The sequence below is a fragment of the Vipera berus genome (assembly GCF_964194415.1).
Source record: "Vipera berus genome assembly, chromosome: 1".
In the NCBI taxonomy this organism is placed as follows: domain Eukaryota; kingdom Metazoa; phylum Chordata; class Lepidosauria; order Squamata; family Viperidae; genus Vipera; species Vipera berus.
This window is the reverse complement of record NC_138202.1, coordinates 183,976,794-183,996,197: the sequence shown is the minus strand read 5'-3', so window position 1 is coordinate 183,996,197 and position 19,404 is coordinate 183,976,794. Positions and strand designations below refer to the sequence as shown.

The 19,404-nt window shown below is 42.9% G+C and overlaps 1 protein-coding gene across 1 annotated transcript in view; it reads left to right on the top strand.

The window, feature by feature from the left end:
• ABCA12 (ATP binding cassette subfamily A member 12) overlaps nt 1-19,404 on the top strand; it is a gene marked incomplete at its 5' end in the record, with an annotated part of 277,161 nt that overhangs the window by 93,208 nt on the left and 164,549 nt on the right. The window contains 4 exons of the mRNA XM_081312657.1: nt 2,147-2,259; nt 10,877-11,001; nt 11,937-12,110; nt 15,888-16,052. Of these exons, the coding sequence (XP_081168783.1) occupies nt 2,147-2,259; nt 10,877-11,001; nt 11,937-12,110; nt 15,888-16,052 (577 nt within the window). The remainder of the gene's footprint in view (nt 1-2,146; nt 2,260-10,876; nt 11,002-11,936; nt 12,111-15,887; nt 16,053-19,404) is intronic.

Here is a 19,404-nt window from a genome sequence, read left to right as displayed (position 1 = left end):
GCAGGGCCGTTACTACACAGCTGGGCGCCAGGTATGTTAGCAACAAGCCCAACTGAGGCCCAGGGCCACACCTCAGGAGGAGGGATTCACTCCCACCTATCTGTACAATAGTGGTCTCCCGCGGACATAAGGTCTCCCGTATAACTACCGCCACCCCACCGCCCCTGCCCTGAGCCCATGGCCGATGTAACACACAGAAACCTGGAGGGCAAAGCTCAGTCAGAGGGACACCTCCCTCTGAGCCCAACCAGGTTTCTGTAATGCATACCAGATCCGCGTGTTCCTCCTCGATCAAATCACGGACGAGGGGAGCCTTGTTCACAATGGATCTGGCATTAAAGTACACCAGCCTGAGCTCAGGGGCCTGATCCCTCTCACCCCCGGATAAATGGGTACCAACTGGAGGGTCGGAGCACACTACCGCTTGAAGACAGCGGGGGCGCGATCCCAGGTGTTGATATGGCCCTCTGTGTAACCGCCTGCAGCCGTCCCCAATCGTCGTGGGGATTTGAAACCCCACCCTAATGCCAGGGAAACCAGGAGACCCCAACCCTAACCCCATCTTGCCGGGAACCATTTCAGGCCTGGACTGACAACCGGTTGGTGGGGTACACCCTAATTCCCTCCCAACCCTACCATTCCCCCCCTCCCTAACCCTTTAAAACAGCCGGCTAGAAAACATATTAGGGGCCTCTTAATATATCTCCACCAGAGGCCCCTATCTATGCCCAACCACCTCTTGGGGTCCCAACAATTGGGCCTGTCCTTAAGGGGATTGGAGGAAAAGGTGGCAGGTCATAACCAGGAGGGAGGTGCCCTCCTGAGGGCATACAGGTCAGCACTGGAGTAGCACAAACGAGCCATATAATAATAAAAATATCCACATAGGGCAGTTGTTAACAAATGGGTAGTCAGATGGTATTAAAATAATATCAAGATGACATTGATATTGAGTCCGGAAAGTACCTCAGGTCCACCAATCCAGCTCCGCTCTCACCTGAGCCGGAACCAGGCAAAGAAAGCCCAACCGCCCTCTCACTACAGCTGGGCATCAAACCTGGGGTGGACAGAGTATGGGCTACTGGGATAAACCTACCCCAACTGGTCTCTCACACCAGTGGGGTGGTTGATGACCAATCCAGAACCGCCCTCTCACTGCAGTCAGGTCCCAGGTCCATTCTGGACTATCAGTAGGGAAGTCACATGAGCAGGGGCATAAACCATATCCAAATAATCAGCATAAAATTAAAGATGAGCAGATTAGCAGAAAGGTCCCGGGTCAAAACACCATAGCTATAGTTCCAAGACCACTCCACAGCCGAACTCCAGGCCACAGTTGTCACCTCGCTGCTTCTGCTGTGGAAAGGGGGGGACCGTGAAAAAAAAACAACCCTGCATCCTGCTCCAACCTCCAACCGGGTGTTAAAACGCAGCCGCAGCTGATCTTCGGGCCGCCATAATCCCCGGCCACTGCTGCCATTCTGGAGGGGAAGGAATATCTCCACACCACAAAATGGTGCCCACCAGCTGGACCAAGGTGCTGGGCTGGGCCGTGGCTGATCTTCGGGCCGCCAGGCTGCTGCCGCCATTCCAGGAAGGGCGGGAGACATCCACACCACAGAAAGCACCTGCCAGCTGATCCAAAGCACTGGGCCGGGCCGCGGCCGATCTTTGGGCCACCAGGCTGCTGCTGCCGTTCCCAGAGGGTGGGAGGTCTCCACGCCATAAAAAACAGGCGCCTGCCAGTTGATCTAAGGTGGGCCAGGCCATGGCCGATCTTTGGGCCGCCAGGCCGCTGCCGCCATTCGGGGGGGGGGACGTCCACGCCACATAAGCCAGCTGATTTAATGTGCTGGACCGGGCCACGGCCAATCTTCAGGCCGCCAGGCCACTGCTGCCATTCCAGGGGGGGGGTGGAGGCCTCCACGCCACAAAAAGTGGCGCCCGCCAGCTGTTCCCTAACCCGACCCCCCATTAGGCTGCTGAGCCTCGGTTGGGCTTCCCAGACTGCCCCATTTTTTTAAAAGCCCATTGCGGAACTCACAGAGCTCAACAGACAACTGCCGCCATCTTGGGCAAAAAAAATGTAGCAATTAGTATCTATTTCAGAGGGCCAATACTTACTCCTTTTCTTTTCTTCAAAAAGGTTACAAGAAAATGTCTCCCAACTTAAATATTTCCATGATAACTCTAAGCATATTTCTTCCTTGAATTCTATAATGAATATCACTAAGATTGCACCACATTCCAGAAAACAAGGTAATCTTTGCTTTCAACAATTATGTATGGATAGACTTTTCTTTATTTCAGTTTTCTTCCTATTTCCTTTAACGTTTTTCTGAAGTTTTAAAATAATGTTTTTTGGAGAACTTAGATCGAAATAAATGTGATAAGATAGGTGGATTAGGTCTTATGAATTTTGTTTGTTGATTTATAATCATAAACACACCCTACTTTTTTTTAATCTTGAATGGTTGTGGTGGTGGGTGGTGTCAGAACAAGATGACAGTATTGAAAAGACAGTGGTTTTTTAAAAAAAATTTGGTGGGGATTGTAAATAGTAGATTTCATTTAGCATGGGTGAAATGCCAAAAACTCTATCACCAAAAATTGCTAGGGTTTTCTGAGAGTACATTAGGGACAAAGAGAATAGGCCTCGAAGTACATCAAGATACCAACCTCCAATCTAGGATGAAAAATTGTAAAGTGGGAGCTAAAAATCAGTCATGGACAGGAAAGACCATTGACTTTTCTGTACAAAAATGTAAACAGGTAATCATGAAAGTACGACAGATCATTTAATGATTATTCAAAGTTACAACAGATCTCCCCCCCAAAAAAAAAACTACCGGTATATACAATTCTGTTTCAAAGTTAAAAATTCTATGAACCCACCCAATCATTTGCCCTTAAGAATGACTGGTTGGGTTCTGTAGAATTGTTAACTTTGCAGAGATGCTGCAGCATGCCCATATATCTATTCTCCCCTCCATCCTGCCCTGCTGGGTCCCCAAAGGCACTGGTTCTGCTTTGTTCCCCACCAGATTCCAAATGGTTCTTTTCCACCCCTCACAATCCTGTGCTTATCTTTTGAAGATTAGCAGAACCTAGGAGGCTGGGAAGAAGAAAGGCACATGGGAGAATTCTAGCAGCCTCATTTTAGCCTGTTGTGATACCTGAGCTGCTGTACTGGGCAAAGTAGCTTCATTGTTCTCACTGTCAGCACAACCAGGTCAGTTTACAAACACACAGGCCTTTCTATCCAGCATGAGGAGGAAATGTTCATGCTTTTAGGAGTAATTCAAGCAAAGCAGCTTTAAACTGGCGAGTCCAGGAGGTAAGTATTGTAGTGGACCAAAACCCCTGTTGTGTTACACTGGCATTTGGGGAACTAAGGCATCCTAGGAATCCTTAGCTCCCCAAATGCCAGCATAACACAATGGGGTTTTTGGTTCTTTGCAATCCTTAGCTCCCTAAATGCTAGCATAATGCAACAGAGCTAAGGACTGCAATGGACCAAAAGCCCTGTTGCCAATGCCAGCTTAATGAGTGGGGAGGAAAAGATAATAACTACAATGTCAGGGGTTTTGGAGGCCGTCCAAGAATGTAATTCAGGAAGTAGAACTGGGGCAAAATGCAGTATCCCATATGGTTAGTGGTGTTTCTCCAAACTTCTAGCAACACCCTTGGATGTTTACTGGGCTAGGATATTTCTCTCTCTGTGGGGGGTTGGGGGGGTGATTTAAAGGTTAAAAAAATAGTAAAACCACACATGGGTTAGGCCCAAACTACCTACAGGAAATTTTACTCCCATATCTTCTGTTTGTAAATGTTAATTGTGCAATGGATATATTTCAGCATTTTTGTTGGGAGAAAAAAATGTTTCCTCTTCAGAGATATAAAACCGCATCCTTATTACAATTACACAGAGTGCAGTTGAGCCATTTAAGTCATTTGTGGAAAGTTAAGCAACACTCTGGCAATGTTGTTTACTTACATAATTTACTTAAGTTTCAGAAAAGCATTTGGAAAAGCAGATCACAACCTACTTCTTTATAAGATAGAAAAATGTGGGATAGACCACATCACCACTAGATGGAATCGCAACTAGACCAACAGCATTCAAAATGCAGTCCTCAATGGAACTACTGTACATTTACATGGAGGGAAGTATGCAGTGGGGTACAATGATTTAGACAAGGAGATAGAATGGTCATCAAATTTGCAGATGACACCTTGCAAAGAGGAATAGCCAACACTTTAGAAGACATACTCAATATTCAGAAGGATTTTGACTGACTTGAGCATTGGATCCCATCCAATAAGATGCAGATCAGTGGTGAGAAAAGTAAGGTCTTGCACCTAGACAGGAAAAATCAAATGCACAAGTATAGAATAGGTGGTACCTGGTAACTGAAAGGGATTTAGGTGTCCTAATGGATCACGACTTAAGTAAGAGCCAACAATGTGCTGCAGGTAATTCAGTGCAGTCCTAGGAAGTATCAATAGAGGGATAAATAAAAGGTAAAAAGGTAAAGGTTCCCCCACACATACGTGCTAGTCGTTTCCGACTCTAGGGGCCGGTGCTCATCTCCGTTTCAAAGCCGAAGAGCCAGCGCTTGTCCGAGGACGTCTCCGTGGTCATGTGGGCGGCATGACTAGACGCCAAAGGCGCACGGAACGCTGTTACCTTCCCACCGTAGTGGTCCCTATTTTTCTACTTGCATTTTTAAGTGCTTTCGAACTGCTAGGTGGGCAGAAGCTGGGACGAGTAACAGGCGCTCACTCTGCTACGCAGCACTCGGGATTTGACCCACCAAACTGCCGACCTTCTGATCGAGAAGCTCAGCGTCCTAACCCACTGAGCCACCGCGTCCCAGAGGGATAGTACCTCTTTAGTATTAGAGCCCTGGTGGCGCAGTGGTTAGAATGCCATGCTGCAGGCTACTTCTGCTGACTGCCAGCTGCCAGCAGTTCGGCAGTTCTATTCTCACCGGCTTGACTCAGCCTTCCATCCTTCCAAGGTCAGTAAAATGGGGACCCAGATTGCTTGGGCCAATATACTGACTCTGTAAACTGCTTAGAGAGGGCTGTAAAAGAACTGTATATAAGTCTAAGTGCTATTGCTATTAATACAGGACTAGTGAGGTAACTGTTGGTATACTGTGCCCAGTACTTGTCACCACATTATAAAAAGATGCTGAGGTCCTAGAAAGAGAAAAGAGAAAAGCAACAAAGATGATAACAGGTCTGGAGGCTGAATGATACGATGAATGGTTAAGGGAACAAGGTCATGTCTAATTTATGAAGTGAAGGACTAGGGGTGACATGATAGCAGTCTTCCAATACTTGAGGGACTTTCACAGAGAAGAGGAGGTTGGCCTCTTCATCAAAGCAACTGAAGGCAGGACAAGAAGTAATGGCTGGAAAATCATCAAAGAGAAAACCAACCTAGAATTAAGGGTAAATTTCCTGACTATGAGAACAATCCCCTTCATGGATTACTGCCTTGTCGTGGCGAAGGGGCTTGCGTAATTCAATGAAGCTATGAGCTATGCCGTGCAGGGCCACCCAAGATGGAAAGGTCATAGCAAAGAGTTCTGACAAAATGTGATCCACTGGAGAAGGAAATGGCAAACCACTCCAGTATCTTTGCCATGAAAACCCTATGGACAGTACCAAAAGGCAAAACGATATGACGCTGGAAGATGAGCCCCTCAGGTCAGAAGGCGTCCAATATACTACTGGGGAAGAGCAGAGGGCTAGTACTAGTAGCGCAAGAAAGAATGAAGTGACTGGGCCAAAGCCGAAAGGACGCTCAGCTGTGGATATGTCTGGTGGTGAAAGGAAAGTCCGATGCTGTAAAGATTCTTTCTCCATAGGAACCTGGAATGTAAGATCCATGAATCAAGGAAAGCTGGATGTGGTCAAACAAGAGATGACAAGACTAGACATCGACATCTTAGGTATCAGCGAACTAAAATGGACAGGAATGGGTGAATTTAATTCAGATGACCATCAGGTATACTACTGCGGGCAAGAATCCCTTAGAAGAAATGGAATAGCCTTCATAGTCAATAAAAGAGTAGGAAAAGCAATACTGGGATACAACCCTCAAAATGACAGAATGATCTCAGTTCGAATCGAAGCCAAACCATTCAATATCACAGTAGTCCAAGTCTATGCCCCAACCACCAGTGCTGAAGAGGATGAAATTGACCGGTTCTATGAAGCCCTACAGCACCTTATAGAACTAACACCCAAAAATGATGTCCTTATCATCATGGGGGATTGGAATGCTAAAGTAGGAAGCCAAAAGATAACTGGAATAACAGGCAAGTTTGGCCTTGGAGTACAAAATGAAGCAGGGCACAGGCTGATAGAATTTTGTCAAGAGAATACGATGGTCATAGCAAACACTCTTTTCCAACAACCCAAGAGACGGCTTTACACATGGACATCACCAGACGGTCAACACAGAAATCAGATTGACTATATGCTCTGCAGCCAAAGATGGAGAAGCTCTATACAGTCAGTAAAAACAAGACCAGGAGCTGACTGTGGCTCAGACCATGAGCTTCTTGTTGCAAAGTTTAGGCTTAAATTAAAGAAAGTAGGGAAAAGCGCTAGGCCACTCAGGTATGAATTAAATCATATCCCTGTTCAATATACAGTAGAGATGACAAATAGATTTAAGGAATTAATTCTGATAGACAGAGTGCCTGAAGAACTATGGACAGAGGTTCGCAACATTGTAGAAGAGGTAGCAACCAAAACCATACCAAAGAAAAAGAAATGCAAGAAAGCAAAATGGCTGTCTGAGGAAGCTTTGCAAATAGCTGAGGAAAGGAGAGAAGTGAAAGGCAAGGGAGAAAAAGAAAGATACTCCCAATTGAATGCAGAATTCCAGAGAATAGCTAGAAGAGATAAGAATGCCTTCTTAAATGAACAATGCAAAGAAATAGAAGGAAACAATAGAATAGGGAGGACCAGAGATCTTTTCAAGAAAATTGGAGAGATGAAGGGAACGTTTCATGCAAAAATGGGCATGATAAAGGATCAAAATGGCAGGGACCTAACAGAGGCAGAAGAAATTAAGAAGAGGTGGCAAAATTACACAGAAGAACTATACAAGAATGAGCTTAACGTCCCTGATAATCACAATGAGGTGGTCACTGACCTCGAGCCAGACATCCTAGAATGTGAAGTGAAGTGGGCCTTAGAAAAGCTGAGCAACAACAAAGCTAGTGGAGGTGACAGTATTCCAGCTGAGCTATTCAAAATCTTAAAAGACGATGCAGTAAAAGTGCTACACTCAATTTGCCAGCAAATTTGGAAAACTCAACAGTGGCCACAGGATTGGAAAAGATCAGTTTACATTCCAATTCTAAAGAAAGGCAGTGCCAAAGAATGTTCAAACTATCGCACCATTGCACTCATTTCTCATGCTAGTAAAGTTATGCTTAAAATTCTACAAGCTAGACTCCAGCAGTATGTGGATCTTGAACTACCAGAAGTACAGGTAGGATTTTGAAGAGGCAGAGGAACTAGAGATCAAATTGCTAACATACGCTGGATCATGGAGAAAGCTAGAGAGTTCCAGAAAAACATCTACTTCTGCTTCATTGACTATGCTAAAGCCTTTGATTGTGTGGATCATAACAAACTGTGGCAAGTCCTTAAAGAGATGGGCATACCAGACCATCTTATTTGTCTCTTGAGAAACCTATATGTGGGCCAAGAAGCAACAGTGAGAACTGGACACGGAACCACTGATTGGTTCAAAATTGGGAAAGGAGTCCGGCAATGCTGTATACTGTCGCCTTGCCTATTTAACTTATATGCAGAGCACATCATGAGAAAGGCAGGGCTAGATGAATCAAAATTTGGAATTAAGATTGCCGGAAGAAATATCAAGAACCTAAGATATGCAGATGATACGATTCTAATGGCAGAAAGTGAAGAGGAACTAAAGAGCCTCTTGTTGCGAGTGAAGAAGGAGAGTGCAAAAATTGGGTTGAAACTAAACATTAAGAAACCCAAGATCATGGCATCCGGCCCTCTCAATTCCTGGCAAATAGATGGGGAAGAAATGGAGGTAGTGACAGATTTTATTTTCCTGGGCTCCAAGATCACTGCAGATGGGGACTGTAGCCAAGAAATTAAAAGACGCTTGCTCCTTGGGAGGAAAGCCATGGCAAATCTAGACAGCACACTAAAAAGCAGAGACATCACCCTGTCAACAAAAGTGCGTATAGTCAAGGCTATGGTCTTCCCAGTTGCAATGTATGGCAGTGAAAGCTGGACCATAAGAAAGGCTGAGTGCCAAAGAATTGAAGCCTTTGAACTATGGTGCTGGAGAAGACTCCTGCTAGTCCCTTGGACTGCAAGGCGATCAAACCGGTCAGTCCTAGAGGAGATCCACCCTGACTGCTCTTTAGAAGGCCAGATCCTGAAGCTAAAACTCAAATACTTTGGCCACCTAATGAGAAGGAAGGACTCACTGGACAAGAGCCTAATGCTGGGAAAGATTGAGGGCAATAGAAGAAGGGGACGACAGAGAATGAGGTGGCTGGATGGAGTCACTGAAGCAGTAGGCGTGAGCTTAAATGGACTCCAGAAGATGGTAGAGGACAGGAAGGCCTGGAGGAACATTGTCCATAGGGTCGCGATGGGTCGGACACGACTTCGCAACTAACAACAACAACAACAACAACATGAGAACAATTAGTCAGTGGAACACTTTGCCTCCAGAAGTTGTGGGTACTCTGTTACTGGAATTTTTCAAGAAGAGATTGGACAAACATTTGTCTGGAATTGTATAAGGTCTCCTGCTTGAGCAGAAGGTTAGAATAGAATAGAGCTGGAAGAGACCTTGGAGGGCTCTAGAGATCAAGTACCCAAACTGCAACCCAAATCCCACTTATGTATCGCCAGGTGCTGGGTGGGCGTGGCCCCCTGGGTGGGCGTGACTACAGTGGAAATGGCAGGGTGGGGGTGTGGCCAGGGTGGGTGTGGCAAGCTCAATGTTGCTCTGGTGGGTGGAGTAGTGGACAGGAGGGCATCTTGCTCAGTGGATGGGGGGAATGGGGGGGGGAGGCTCCTGAGCCCCACAGCTCTTCTGAGGAGGGAGGAGGAGAGTGGGGAGGGGCTGTGCTGGGATCAGGGCTCCTCGTGCCTTCTACTGCCCACCTGCGCTCTTTTCCCAAAGATGCTGCGGCTCCGCTTGCCTGGCAGGGAGGGGGTGTGCTCGCACACAGGGATGAACATACAGCTGCTGCCTCGCTTTCCATGCTTTGATGGGACTGGGCTAGACTGGGCGTGGAGCCTCCTTGTGGCTTCTTTCCCCGTGGACATGGGGAGCACCCACCCCACTCGTTCTGGGGCAGCTGCCACTGTCCCACGCTTCCAGCCTGTTGCCGGCCAGCTGGGTGTGCTGGGATACCCCCCCTTCAGGCTCCCTTGGCCTCTCCACCCCCCCCAGGCTGGGGCTGGTCAGATTCCCCCCGTGGGTAGCCCTACGCTCATCCCCGGCCAGCCCTCCTCCTCCTGCTCCTTCTGCGGGCAGACCGTAGCTTACCAAGCTGGGCGGCACCTCTCCCTGCACATGTCCTCAGGCAGAGGATCCAGGCAGCCATGGCTCCCGCTCCCCTCCGGCCTCCATCTGCTGAGGCCTGACCTCAGTGTGCCTGGCTGGCTGGTGATGGGCTGGAGAGCACGGGATGGTGGCAGGTGCCCCAAGACAAGTAGTAGGTGGGGTGGGTGCTCCTGATGTCTGTGGGGGAAGAAGTGGCAAGGAGGCTCCGCACCCAGTCCAGTCCAGCCCAATCTAGCCCCGGCACAACACAGAAAGTGAGGCAGCAGCTCTACATGCGTCAGAGCCAACCCTTGCAGAATGCCCTTCTCCCGCTGCCCTGACCTGGTTCCTTACCTCTGCCCGGCTTGTTCCGTGGCCTTATGGCAGCGGCATTGGGCAGGAGGCAGCAAAAAAGGGCTTGCTGAGGATTGAGTCACATTTGCCGCCACCACCCTCAGAGCCAGCGATCAGCAGGGCCTTGTCATGGGAGGACTCAGGGTCGTAGGGGTCCAGACCTATGAAGCCCACTTATATTTATTTTGCAATCAACTGAAACTGTGGAACTAGTCCTGCCTTAAACACAAAGTTGAAGAAGGAAAACCATTTGGAGTACTAAAATGTTGCCAAAAAATCTTCATGGATTTGTCAGTGTAGTCACCAGGAGTCAAGGCTGACTTGAGCGTAACCTCGTCCCCCTCCCCCCCAAAAGGAAATCAAGTGCTGTTCTAAAGATAATTAAATGAGGTGTCCATGTCTATTCAGAAAATACAGTTACTGACTAATAATATTGTCTGCATTATTAGGGATTGCTCAACTTGTTGATGAGAAAATAACAGTTTTTTTAAATTTTGAATTTTAATTAATTACAGCAATACTGATTTTTTTTCAGAGGGAACTGGTAAAAAAATAAATAGAATATATTGATCACCAAACATATTCATCTGATATAATTTAAATAAGAAGGGAAATTAACATTCATTTAAAAATATGTATTTCTTATGCTTCTGAAATGAAAGAGTCAGATGAAATTGAAGAAGTATGAAAATAGGCTTAATTTTTTATAAACATAATGGTTTATTTATTTATTTATTTTTTTAAAAAAATACCAAATAATTGTAAATGTATGTGCTTGCTCAAGTTTCTCTTTGAAAAAAAAATACAAATTAATTTTAAATAGGAGAATAAACATTTTGAATATTTTCTTATTCAGATTATTACTTTATAGCATAAAGCACTTTTCTTTTGCATACCATTAACAGACTTTTTAATTTTAAACTTTTGTTCTGTGATGTTTTAAAGATATGGTCATAGATCTGTTCCGAAATGCTGATGGCCTCAAGAATGATCTCAGAAATATTGTAGGAATGTCTACCAAAAGTATCAGTGCTTTCACAGAAATGCCTCTTTCAGAAAACAAAACACAGGCAAGTTTTTTAGGAATAATAACTATAAGCTAAGATGACTTTTCAGAGATTATATCATACATGCTCATCTGTGTAAAAATTAGGTGTGACTGAATGGTTGATATCAGTGGGTAACTCATCTTTTTCAGTGATGTATCTGTCTAATAATATAGGTTCACTTCTAAATCAAACCATAATATTTCAGCCTATGATAGTCTGACATTCTATTCAGTGGGCAAAAAGTGATGCTGATACATAGATGAAAAAAAAATTAAATCCCAGTGCTACAGATAAAAAGTTAATTGTTGAGAGAAAGGGACATTAAAAAATAAACTGGCTGATTGTCAGTTAACATCCCAAAATGACAGTTACATATAGAGAAAAAGCAGAGGCTTTCCAAAATGTTTAATTCTGTTTTTCACATTTTTTATAAATCTGTTTGAATAAGGTTTATAAAAAACTACATTACCTTAAATGTGGGTTGAGTAATAGTTAGATCAGGGTGTTTGTTTCTGATTTTACACGGCAAGTTTTTAAATTGGGAAACATATATAGTCTGTTTCACCATGCAATAAAAAATAGATATATATGTATGTGTTCACCAGAGGAAAGAAAGTCTATGTTAAGCCATACCCAACTAAGGAAGCGTTAGGGCAGGCAACAATATTGGAAACATGAATATAGCATATGCTTGCATTTCATCAATAAGTTCTTGTTCTTGATCATGAAATAGCAAGATACAAAAATTAATATATTAATAGTTAAAGCTCAAGAATTTGAGTGCTTTGATTCCTGTTTTTGCTTACGAGATGTTAAGAAACTGCCTGATATAACAACTATCTATCTGCTGCTTTGTTAAATGGTCTAGGTCAGTGGTTTTAAAGAGAGCTGCTTAATTTAACCTGTATAGTGAGAGTTTAGTATTTACCACTCTGCTTTTTTTCATGCCAATACAGCTGATATTTCAAATACTGCAGCTAGAGTCCTGTAATACTGATACTGATGATGCTAAGCTGGAAATTATAGCAAAACAATTCTGCAACTTCTCCTTTGCAGAAAGGGCTTACAAATCTTATCTTTTGGGGATCACATTTCTGCGTTACTTAGATGTCTACAAATTCATCTATAAGGTTTGTTTCATGTGTTTGCTTTTCTTTGCCATTCTATGCATAAGGGGGGGGGGATCCATGGGATAAACAGCCCATTTTAAAGGGATACATCAATTTAATGGGACCAGATGCGACTTGGGCAACTTTGTGGTCCAACATGATTGAAATTAAAATGTTATGAATACCAGTAGAGATGACTCTTTAGCATGTTTATTTGGAAGGAAGGAACAGGTGTAGACGAGGATACTTTTCAATATATAGATACCAGACAGAATTATGGAGCACAACTCATATAAAGTGCTGAGATCTATAAGTGAAAAGTAAGGTGTTAATAATAATAGCATTTATAATACATGAACATGCATAGTATTTCTTTATATGATCATTAGCAAAATATGTATGTTTCATATAGCAGAGGGAAGAAAGCAGACTATTTATACTTATGAAATACATAAAGTGGCCTCAATGTCACACTCTTACACACATACAAATGTATTTTGCTTTAAAAGGGTTCTATTAAGCCTATTTAAGCCTGGATTTTCCCCCTTATGCCACTGCAGGTGGCAAAACCTAGTGGACTTTAACTCATCACAAAAAGTTAAACTGATTTAAATCTGATGAAGACTTCCCTGAGAGGTCATTGGGAAATCTCAGACTATTAGCTAGACTGAGAAGTTGAAAAAACATGTTGGAAGAAGACAGTGGCGAATCATTTCCATATTTTTGCTAAAATAAATCTTATGGACATATCCAGGAGCAGGATTTCACTAAGGAGGAACATGTTTAATTCCCCCATTCTTCTATATGCTGGCACTGATCTCCCTTCATCTACCTGAGCAGAGGTGTGTAGCAAATGAAGAGGTTAACTACATTTTACCACTGAGGATTTTAAAAGATGGGGACATAGTAGCTTGAGTTGCTGCCTCCAAGCTAATTTCTGTTCAGTGATTGCTTTAGTAGTAAATGGAAAATTTAAATCTCTTCACTTCATCTCTGAAGCAATCCCTGAAAGAATGAAGTGAGACTCTATGGGGGGGGGGGTTTCTGGGTGGTTTTTTTTTTGTTTTTTACCTTCCAGGGAAATAAGAATAATAGAAAAAACAACTATAATATATTTCAAAAAATCATTTAAAAAGAATATTCTAACTAAATTTAGTTTATAATATTGCTCAAAGTCTTAGTGTAACTATTGTCACTATTAATTATTGTTGTGCTTCCAAGACTATAATTGGACAGTGTATATACTCCTTTGTAGAAGATACAGGTAATCCCCGAGTTATGAGTGTACACTTAAGGCTCGTTCAAAGATACATGATCAGCGCTCCCTAGTGTTTATAAGCAAGTCCCAAAATTACAAATGGCAATTGTTCACCCTTATGAGTGACTTCAGTGGCACTGCAACATTCACCCTATTCCCCCCACACTCCTCACAACTGCTTCCCCCTCCCTTCCTGCTGCGCCGGACTCACTTACCTTGCAAAAATCCTCTTGGAGAGGAGAGTCAGCTTGCAAATGCTTTTCACACTGAGATTCCATGGATCTGGAGTCTGTGATCTCGCATGAGTGTTTGAAGTTGTGCCAATCATGGACCTCAGAAACTTTCATTCTCTGTGTGAAAGGTGCCTGTCTCCTGCTCCTGCCCCTAACTCCTTTCAGCCTGAAGGCAGGCCTGAAGCCTTCAACTGAGGGAGAAAGCCATTGACCCTGGAGCCTCAGAGGCCTCCTCCTAGCCACCTGGAACAAAGGCCAGGGGAGGCTTCTGCATGCCCCCAGAGGTTGGATCCAGCCCTTGGAGGGGTCCTCCAAGCTGCTGCCAACCAGAACGGAGCTTCCAGAGGTTGGATCCAGGCCTTGGAGGGATCCTTCAAGCTGTTTGCACCTGAAACAGAGATTGGGGGGGGGGTGTTTTGCATACCTCTGGATCCAGAAGTTGGATCCTGGCCTCGGAGGACTTCTCCAAGCTGCTGCTGCCCAGAATGGAGTTTACGAGGCCTGGATCCAACCTCCGGAGGCATGCAGAAGCCTCCCTCCGATCTTCGTTCCAGGCGCAAATGGCTTGGAGGATCCTTCCAAGGCCAGGATCCAACCTTCAGAAGCTTCATTCCAGACAGCAGCAGCTTGGAGGACCCCTCTGAGAGCTGGATCCAACTCTGGAGGCATGCAGAAGTGCCCCCTGATCTCTGTTTGGGGTGCAAATAGCTTGGAGGACTCCCCCCCCCGAGGCCTGGATCCAACCTCTGGAAGCTCTGTTCTGGCCAGCAGCAGCTTGAAGGACCCCTCCAAGGGCTGGATCCAACCTCTGGAAGCTCTCTTCTGGGTGGCAGCAGCTTGGAGGACTCCTCCGAGGGCTGGATCCAACCTCCGGAGGCATGCAGAATCACCCCCCAATCTCTGTTCCAGGTGCAAACGGCTTGGAGGACCCCTCCAAGGCCTGGATCCAACCTCTGGAAGCTCTGTTCTGGGTGGCAGCAGCTTGGAGCAGTCCTCTGAGGCCTGGATCCAACCTCTGGAGGCATGCAGAAGCCTCCCCTGATCTCTGTTCCAGGGGTGGCAGTTGCATGGCTCCAGAGTTGAGGGGAAGCAGGAGGCAGGCACTGCAAACAGCGTGAGAATTCAGGCACCCATTCTCTGCGAAAGAGAATAGGTGCCTGAACCCGTGTGATATTATAGCACCAGAGGCTTCCATGGACTCTCCTGTCCCTCAAAAGCAGGAGCCGCAGCAGAGAGGAGACAGATCTTTTCAAAGTAAGCGAGTCTGGCACAGCAAGAAGGGAGGGGTAAGCATGAGGTTTCTTACTGGGTTGGGGAGACCTTGGGGGCCTGATCCATCTCTAGTCCCCCCCCATGGCCTTCCCCACCCTGAGATACCTCATGTGCACTTAATGAGCTGCGGGCATTTTAATGAACAAGGGAGTGATCTCATTCAAGGTATGAGATTCACTCCCATGAGTTTTCTGAGTTAAGAGTGGAATGTGCAGGCTCCATTACACTTGTAACTAGAGGACTACTTGTATTTAAATGAGTGATTCTGTAGAATTCATTGAAATATTTGGAGTTATATGAACATTTAAATTGAAATTTTAAGTAGAGATTGTATTTATCCAGCAGTATGCAATGCTCAAATTGACATCCCTAAATCTCAGTGCAAAATCTAAACATACTGTGTTTCACGGATAGGGTGGATTTATTCAAAAGGGATATTATTACTTACCAGATAAGAAATCTGAAAAGACATTAGCCATTTGTTCAGTTGTAACCATTTGATTCACGAGGATGCCTCCACATAGTAATAGACTAATAAGATCTCCAAAATTCATGTCTTCAAATTCAGCAAGTAGAACCTTGAAATTATGAATACTGTATACTATAATTACTGACTTCTTGGCAAGGGGTAGAGCCAGGAATGGTAAGTTGTGGAACTAACAAATGGTACTGATACTGAAATGTTGATTTTAAAGGATGCAGCAGAGTGAAGCATGATGAACTTTCCATGAACTGGAGAATACAGGAATAATAACAATTCTTATTGAACTTAGCAGAAAATAGACTGCTTTTCATAGTTCCATTCTCTCCCTCAAATATATGAATTTTGATCTTTTGAGAATGTGGCCTTTAGGTATATAATCTTTTAAGCCCAATTCAGTCAAAGAAGGTCTAAATATATTGTGATTTGAGCAAGATAATTAATTAAACTTTAATGCTTTATTTAGTATCAGTTGAATGAAATATATCACACATATCTCTTTTAAAAATATGTTTAGTTTGGATTATGATGTTGCTCTTTGTGGGCTTCTCTAGATGTTTTTCCCTAAAGAATTTCAAATTCCTGTGGATAAGGCATTAGAACTTCTGAAAAACATGGATCACTTGAGGATGCAGCTTGTATCCAATGTTCATCCACTCTTAGATGCAATTCATTCCCTGAAAAAACTGAGGATGACAAGACATGCACCACTTTCTAAGGTTTGTTTTAAAATGTGTTAATTCTTAGAAGCTAGAATTGTATAAAAAAGAAAAATATCAGAAGTCTAGAAAGTGTGTAATTTGCACAAAAGTCAAATTATCAGTTGCAACATATTATGGGAGGGATTCTTATTAGATTAGAAGCCACAATGTCACACTGAAGGAGAACAAATAGATTTCAGCATTTCAGAGAAGAAATATTGACAGTTTTTGCTTCCTTTTATTTACCTTTTATTTTATCCTGTCTGTCTTATTTATTACTTATTACTCTGTCTGTAAGCCACCTAGAATCAGTGGTGAAATTCAAATATGTGAACAACCAGTTCTCTGTGTGGATGCCGCTTCCGGAAGTCCATTCTGGGCCTGGGCAACAAAAAAATAGCTACTGGTTCTGCTGAAGTGGTGCAAACCAGCTGAATCCCACCACTACCTAGAGTCACTTCTAAGCAAGATGAGCAGCATCTAAATTTAATAAATAAATAAGTAGTTGCTTTAGTTTGGCAAGATTTTTATCTCTAAGTGAAGGGGAAAAACCCTGTTCAGAACTAACTCCACATGTCTTTCTTGATTCTTGGTGTCTGATATCATCCTCTGGCAGCTGATAGTGGGATGACTACACTTGACCTCTGGATGGCTATGGTGGGACCAGCAGCCAATGAAGTGTCTAGTCTACTCAGCTTCTAGAGGGTTAAAGCAAGAACTGTCTACTAAACATAAATGTGTATGTGGCAGCCCTGAAGCAACCAAAAATTTGCCAAATTTCAATTCCAGGGGAGTCATAGGTTCCAAATTTTGGATGCATTTTGTAAGTTACTCCATTTTGAGGTACCTTGGTTCAAAAACTGTGATGCACTGTTTCACCCAAATAATGGTTACAGATATAAGATTTTTAATGGTATGTAGATTCTTCTCTTGAAGAATACATCCGTATTTGCCTTTTCTGCAGTCACATCATATCACATCACATCATCTGTGTCAAGTTTCCAACGGATGAGCTCTTCAAAGAACTCTGAGGCATTGTTTACCTTAAAAGTCTTTTATTAGAGCGATATAACATCGGCAATGCTTGGGAGAAGCTGGAATCTGGATTCCCCTCCCCTAAGCACAATAACATTGAAACACAATTCGCTCCTTTCGTTGCTGTCATAAATCACATTCTCCAATTAGTTTGAAGGGTTAGTTCTCCCTCCTTAGCTTAACCCCCCAGTTCTTTCTTATCACCTCTTATTACATTCAACCTTGAAACTGCTCCGCTACTGGTTATTATGTCTAACTAATTCCCCATGCATTCTTCCTTCCCCCTCCCTTCTTCATCTAACTGTAAGTCTAAAAGTGATACACAAGTAGAAATATGAAATAGCTGCTTCTTCATCTTTTGTCAAAGCAAGAACATCCGATGTTAGCAGCATTGACATCGCTACTTCAATTGCATCATATCAAAGTTCGGTAATGATCAAAATTCCAAGATATTTTGCACAGGTTCTGTTGCCCTCTAAGCATCTTTTACAGTTTACTTGTGCCTTCTATTACTTAAATGATGAGCTTGCCATTCATCTCTGTAAAATTTCATTTTGTTATTTTTGGCCCATTTTGTTTCAAATTCAGTTTCTGTCTTCCAAGACATTAGTTCTCCCACCCAATTTGAGTCATCTGCAAATTTCCTCCACCTCATCAAAATTAATAAAAGTACTGAAAAGTAGAAGTCTTGGGAATGAAACTTGTAGCACCCAGTGCCCCTTCCATTTTGATGAGTACTTGCTGTTTTCAAAGCAGCTGTTTGGCCTATACTTTAACAAGCTTGCAAATCAGAATCATGTTAGTACTCTGTAAAATGCTTTGTTTAAATCAAGATATATTATGTCAATACAGCATTTCCACAGTATACTGAGCAAGAAAGTTGATTCGGGGAAAAACAAAAAGAAGTCTGGTCTGGTAAAATATGTTCTTGACAAATCTACACCAATGTCTAGTATTACAGAACAGAATAACAGAGTTGGAAGGGACTTGGAGGTTTTCTAGTCCAACCCCTGCACAAGCAGTGGATCCTATATCATTCCAGTCAAATGGTTATCCAACCTCTTCTTAAAAACCTATAGTGATGGAGCAGCCACAACTTCTGAAGGCAGACTGTTAATTGTTAATTTTTAACAAATGTTAATTGTTTCTCCTTAGTTCTAGGTTGGAACTTTCCTTGATAGGTTTCCATCCATTGGTTCTTATTCTGCCTTCAGGTTTTTGGAGAATAGGTTGACCCCCCTCTTCTCTGTAACAGTCTCTCAAATATTGGAAGACTGCTATCATGTCAACCCTAGTCCTACTCTTTATTAGATTAGACATATCCAGTTCCTGCAACTGTTCACCATTATATTTTAGGCTCCAGCCCCTAATCATCTTTGTTGCTTGCTCTTCTCTGCACTGTTTCTTGAGTCTCAACATCTATTTTGTGACCAAAATTGAATGCAGTATTCCAAATGTGGTCTTACTAAAGCAGTTCCCTTAACAACACAAAGGATTAAGAATATTTGATTTTTGATTAATTGTAATTCTGATTGTCATTATCATTAACTGAGTGAAACAGTTCATCATTCCATTTCCTCTCTTGTTTTCTGTGCCTGTTGAAGTCTGCTGCCAAATTCTTGTTAGCTCTCCCTTTAATTTGAAATTGCAGTACATTTAATATATTATATTTTATTATTTCAGTTTTTGGTGGTTTCATACAGTGGGGGTTTGTGTGTCAAAATCAGCAACATGTTGGATGGCATGCCACAGTACAAACTTACTTCTTTTGAACATGCATGGAATGTTGACATGTGCACAAAGGAGATGTGGTTTGCACTACAGCATTCTTATTTTCATGTTGCCAATTTTGAGAACTTCTACAAAGGCTGTTGGTTTCACAGTGAGTTGCAATGATTTAGGCATTTATTGCAATGTTTTCAGCTTTGTATTTTTATAACACAATGATGACTTTTCCAAAAATAGTAATATAGAGTTTGTAATAATATATACCATCAAATAAATATAACATTTTTCATTGAAAGGAGCAGGAAATAACTAACTTTTTTAGCATTTTAACAGTTGACATTGTTATTGTGGCATAATATCCTATGAGATAAAATCAATTTTGTCTGACATATGAATAGTTATTCTGTTTAGCAGAAGGTAAATGTTGTAAAATAACAATATAAGAAGAAGATGAAATGCAAAGCCAGTCAACTATGAAAATTACATTATGTAAAATGACTATTCACAAAACAGTGCTGATTAAAAGACAGTTATTTTGATGGTGATAAATTGACACAACTTATTAGGATGAACAGTTGTTATCTTAAGTGGGGGATTCAGTAAGAAT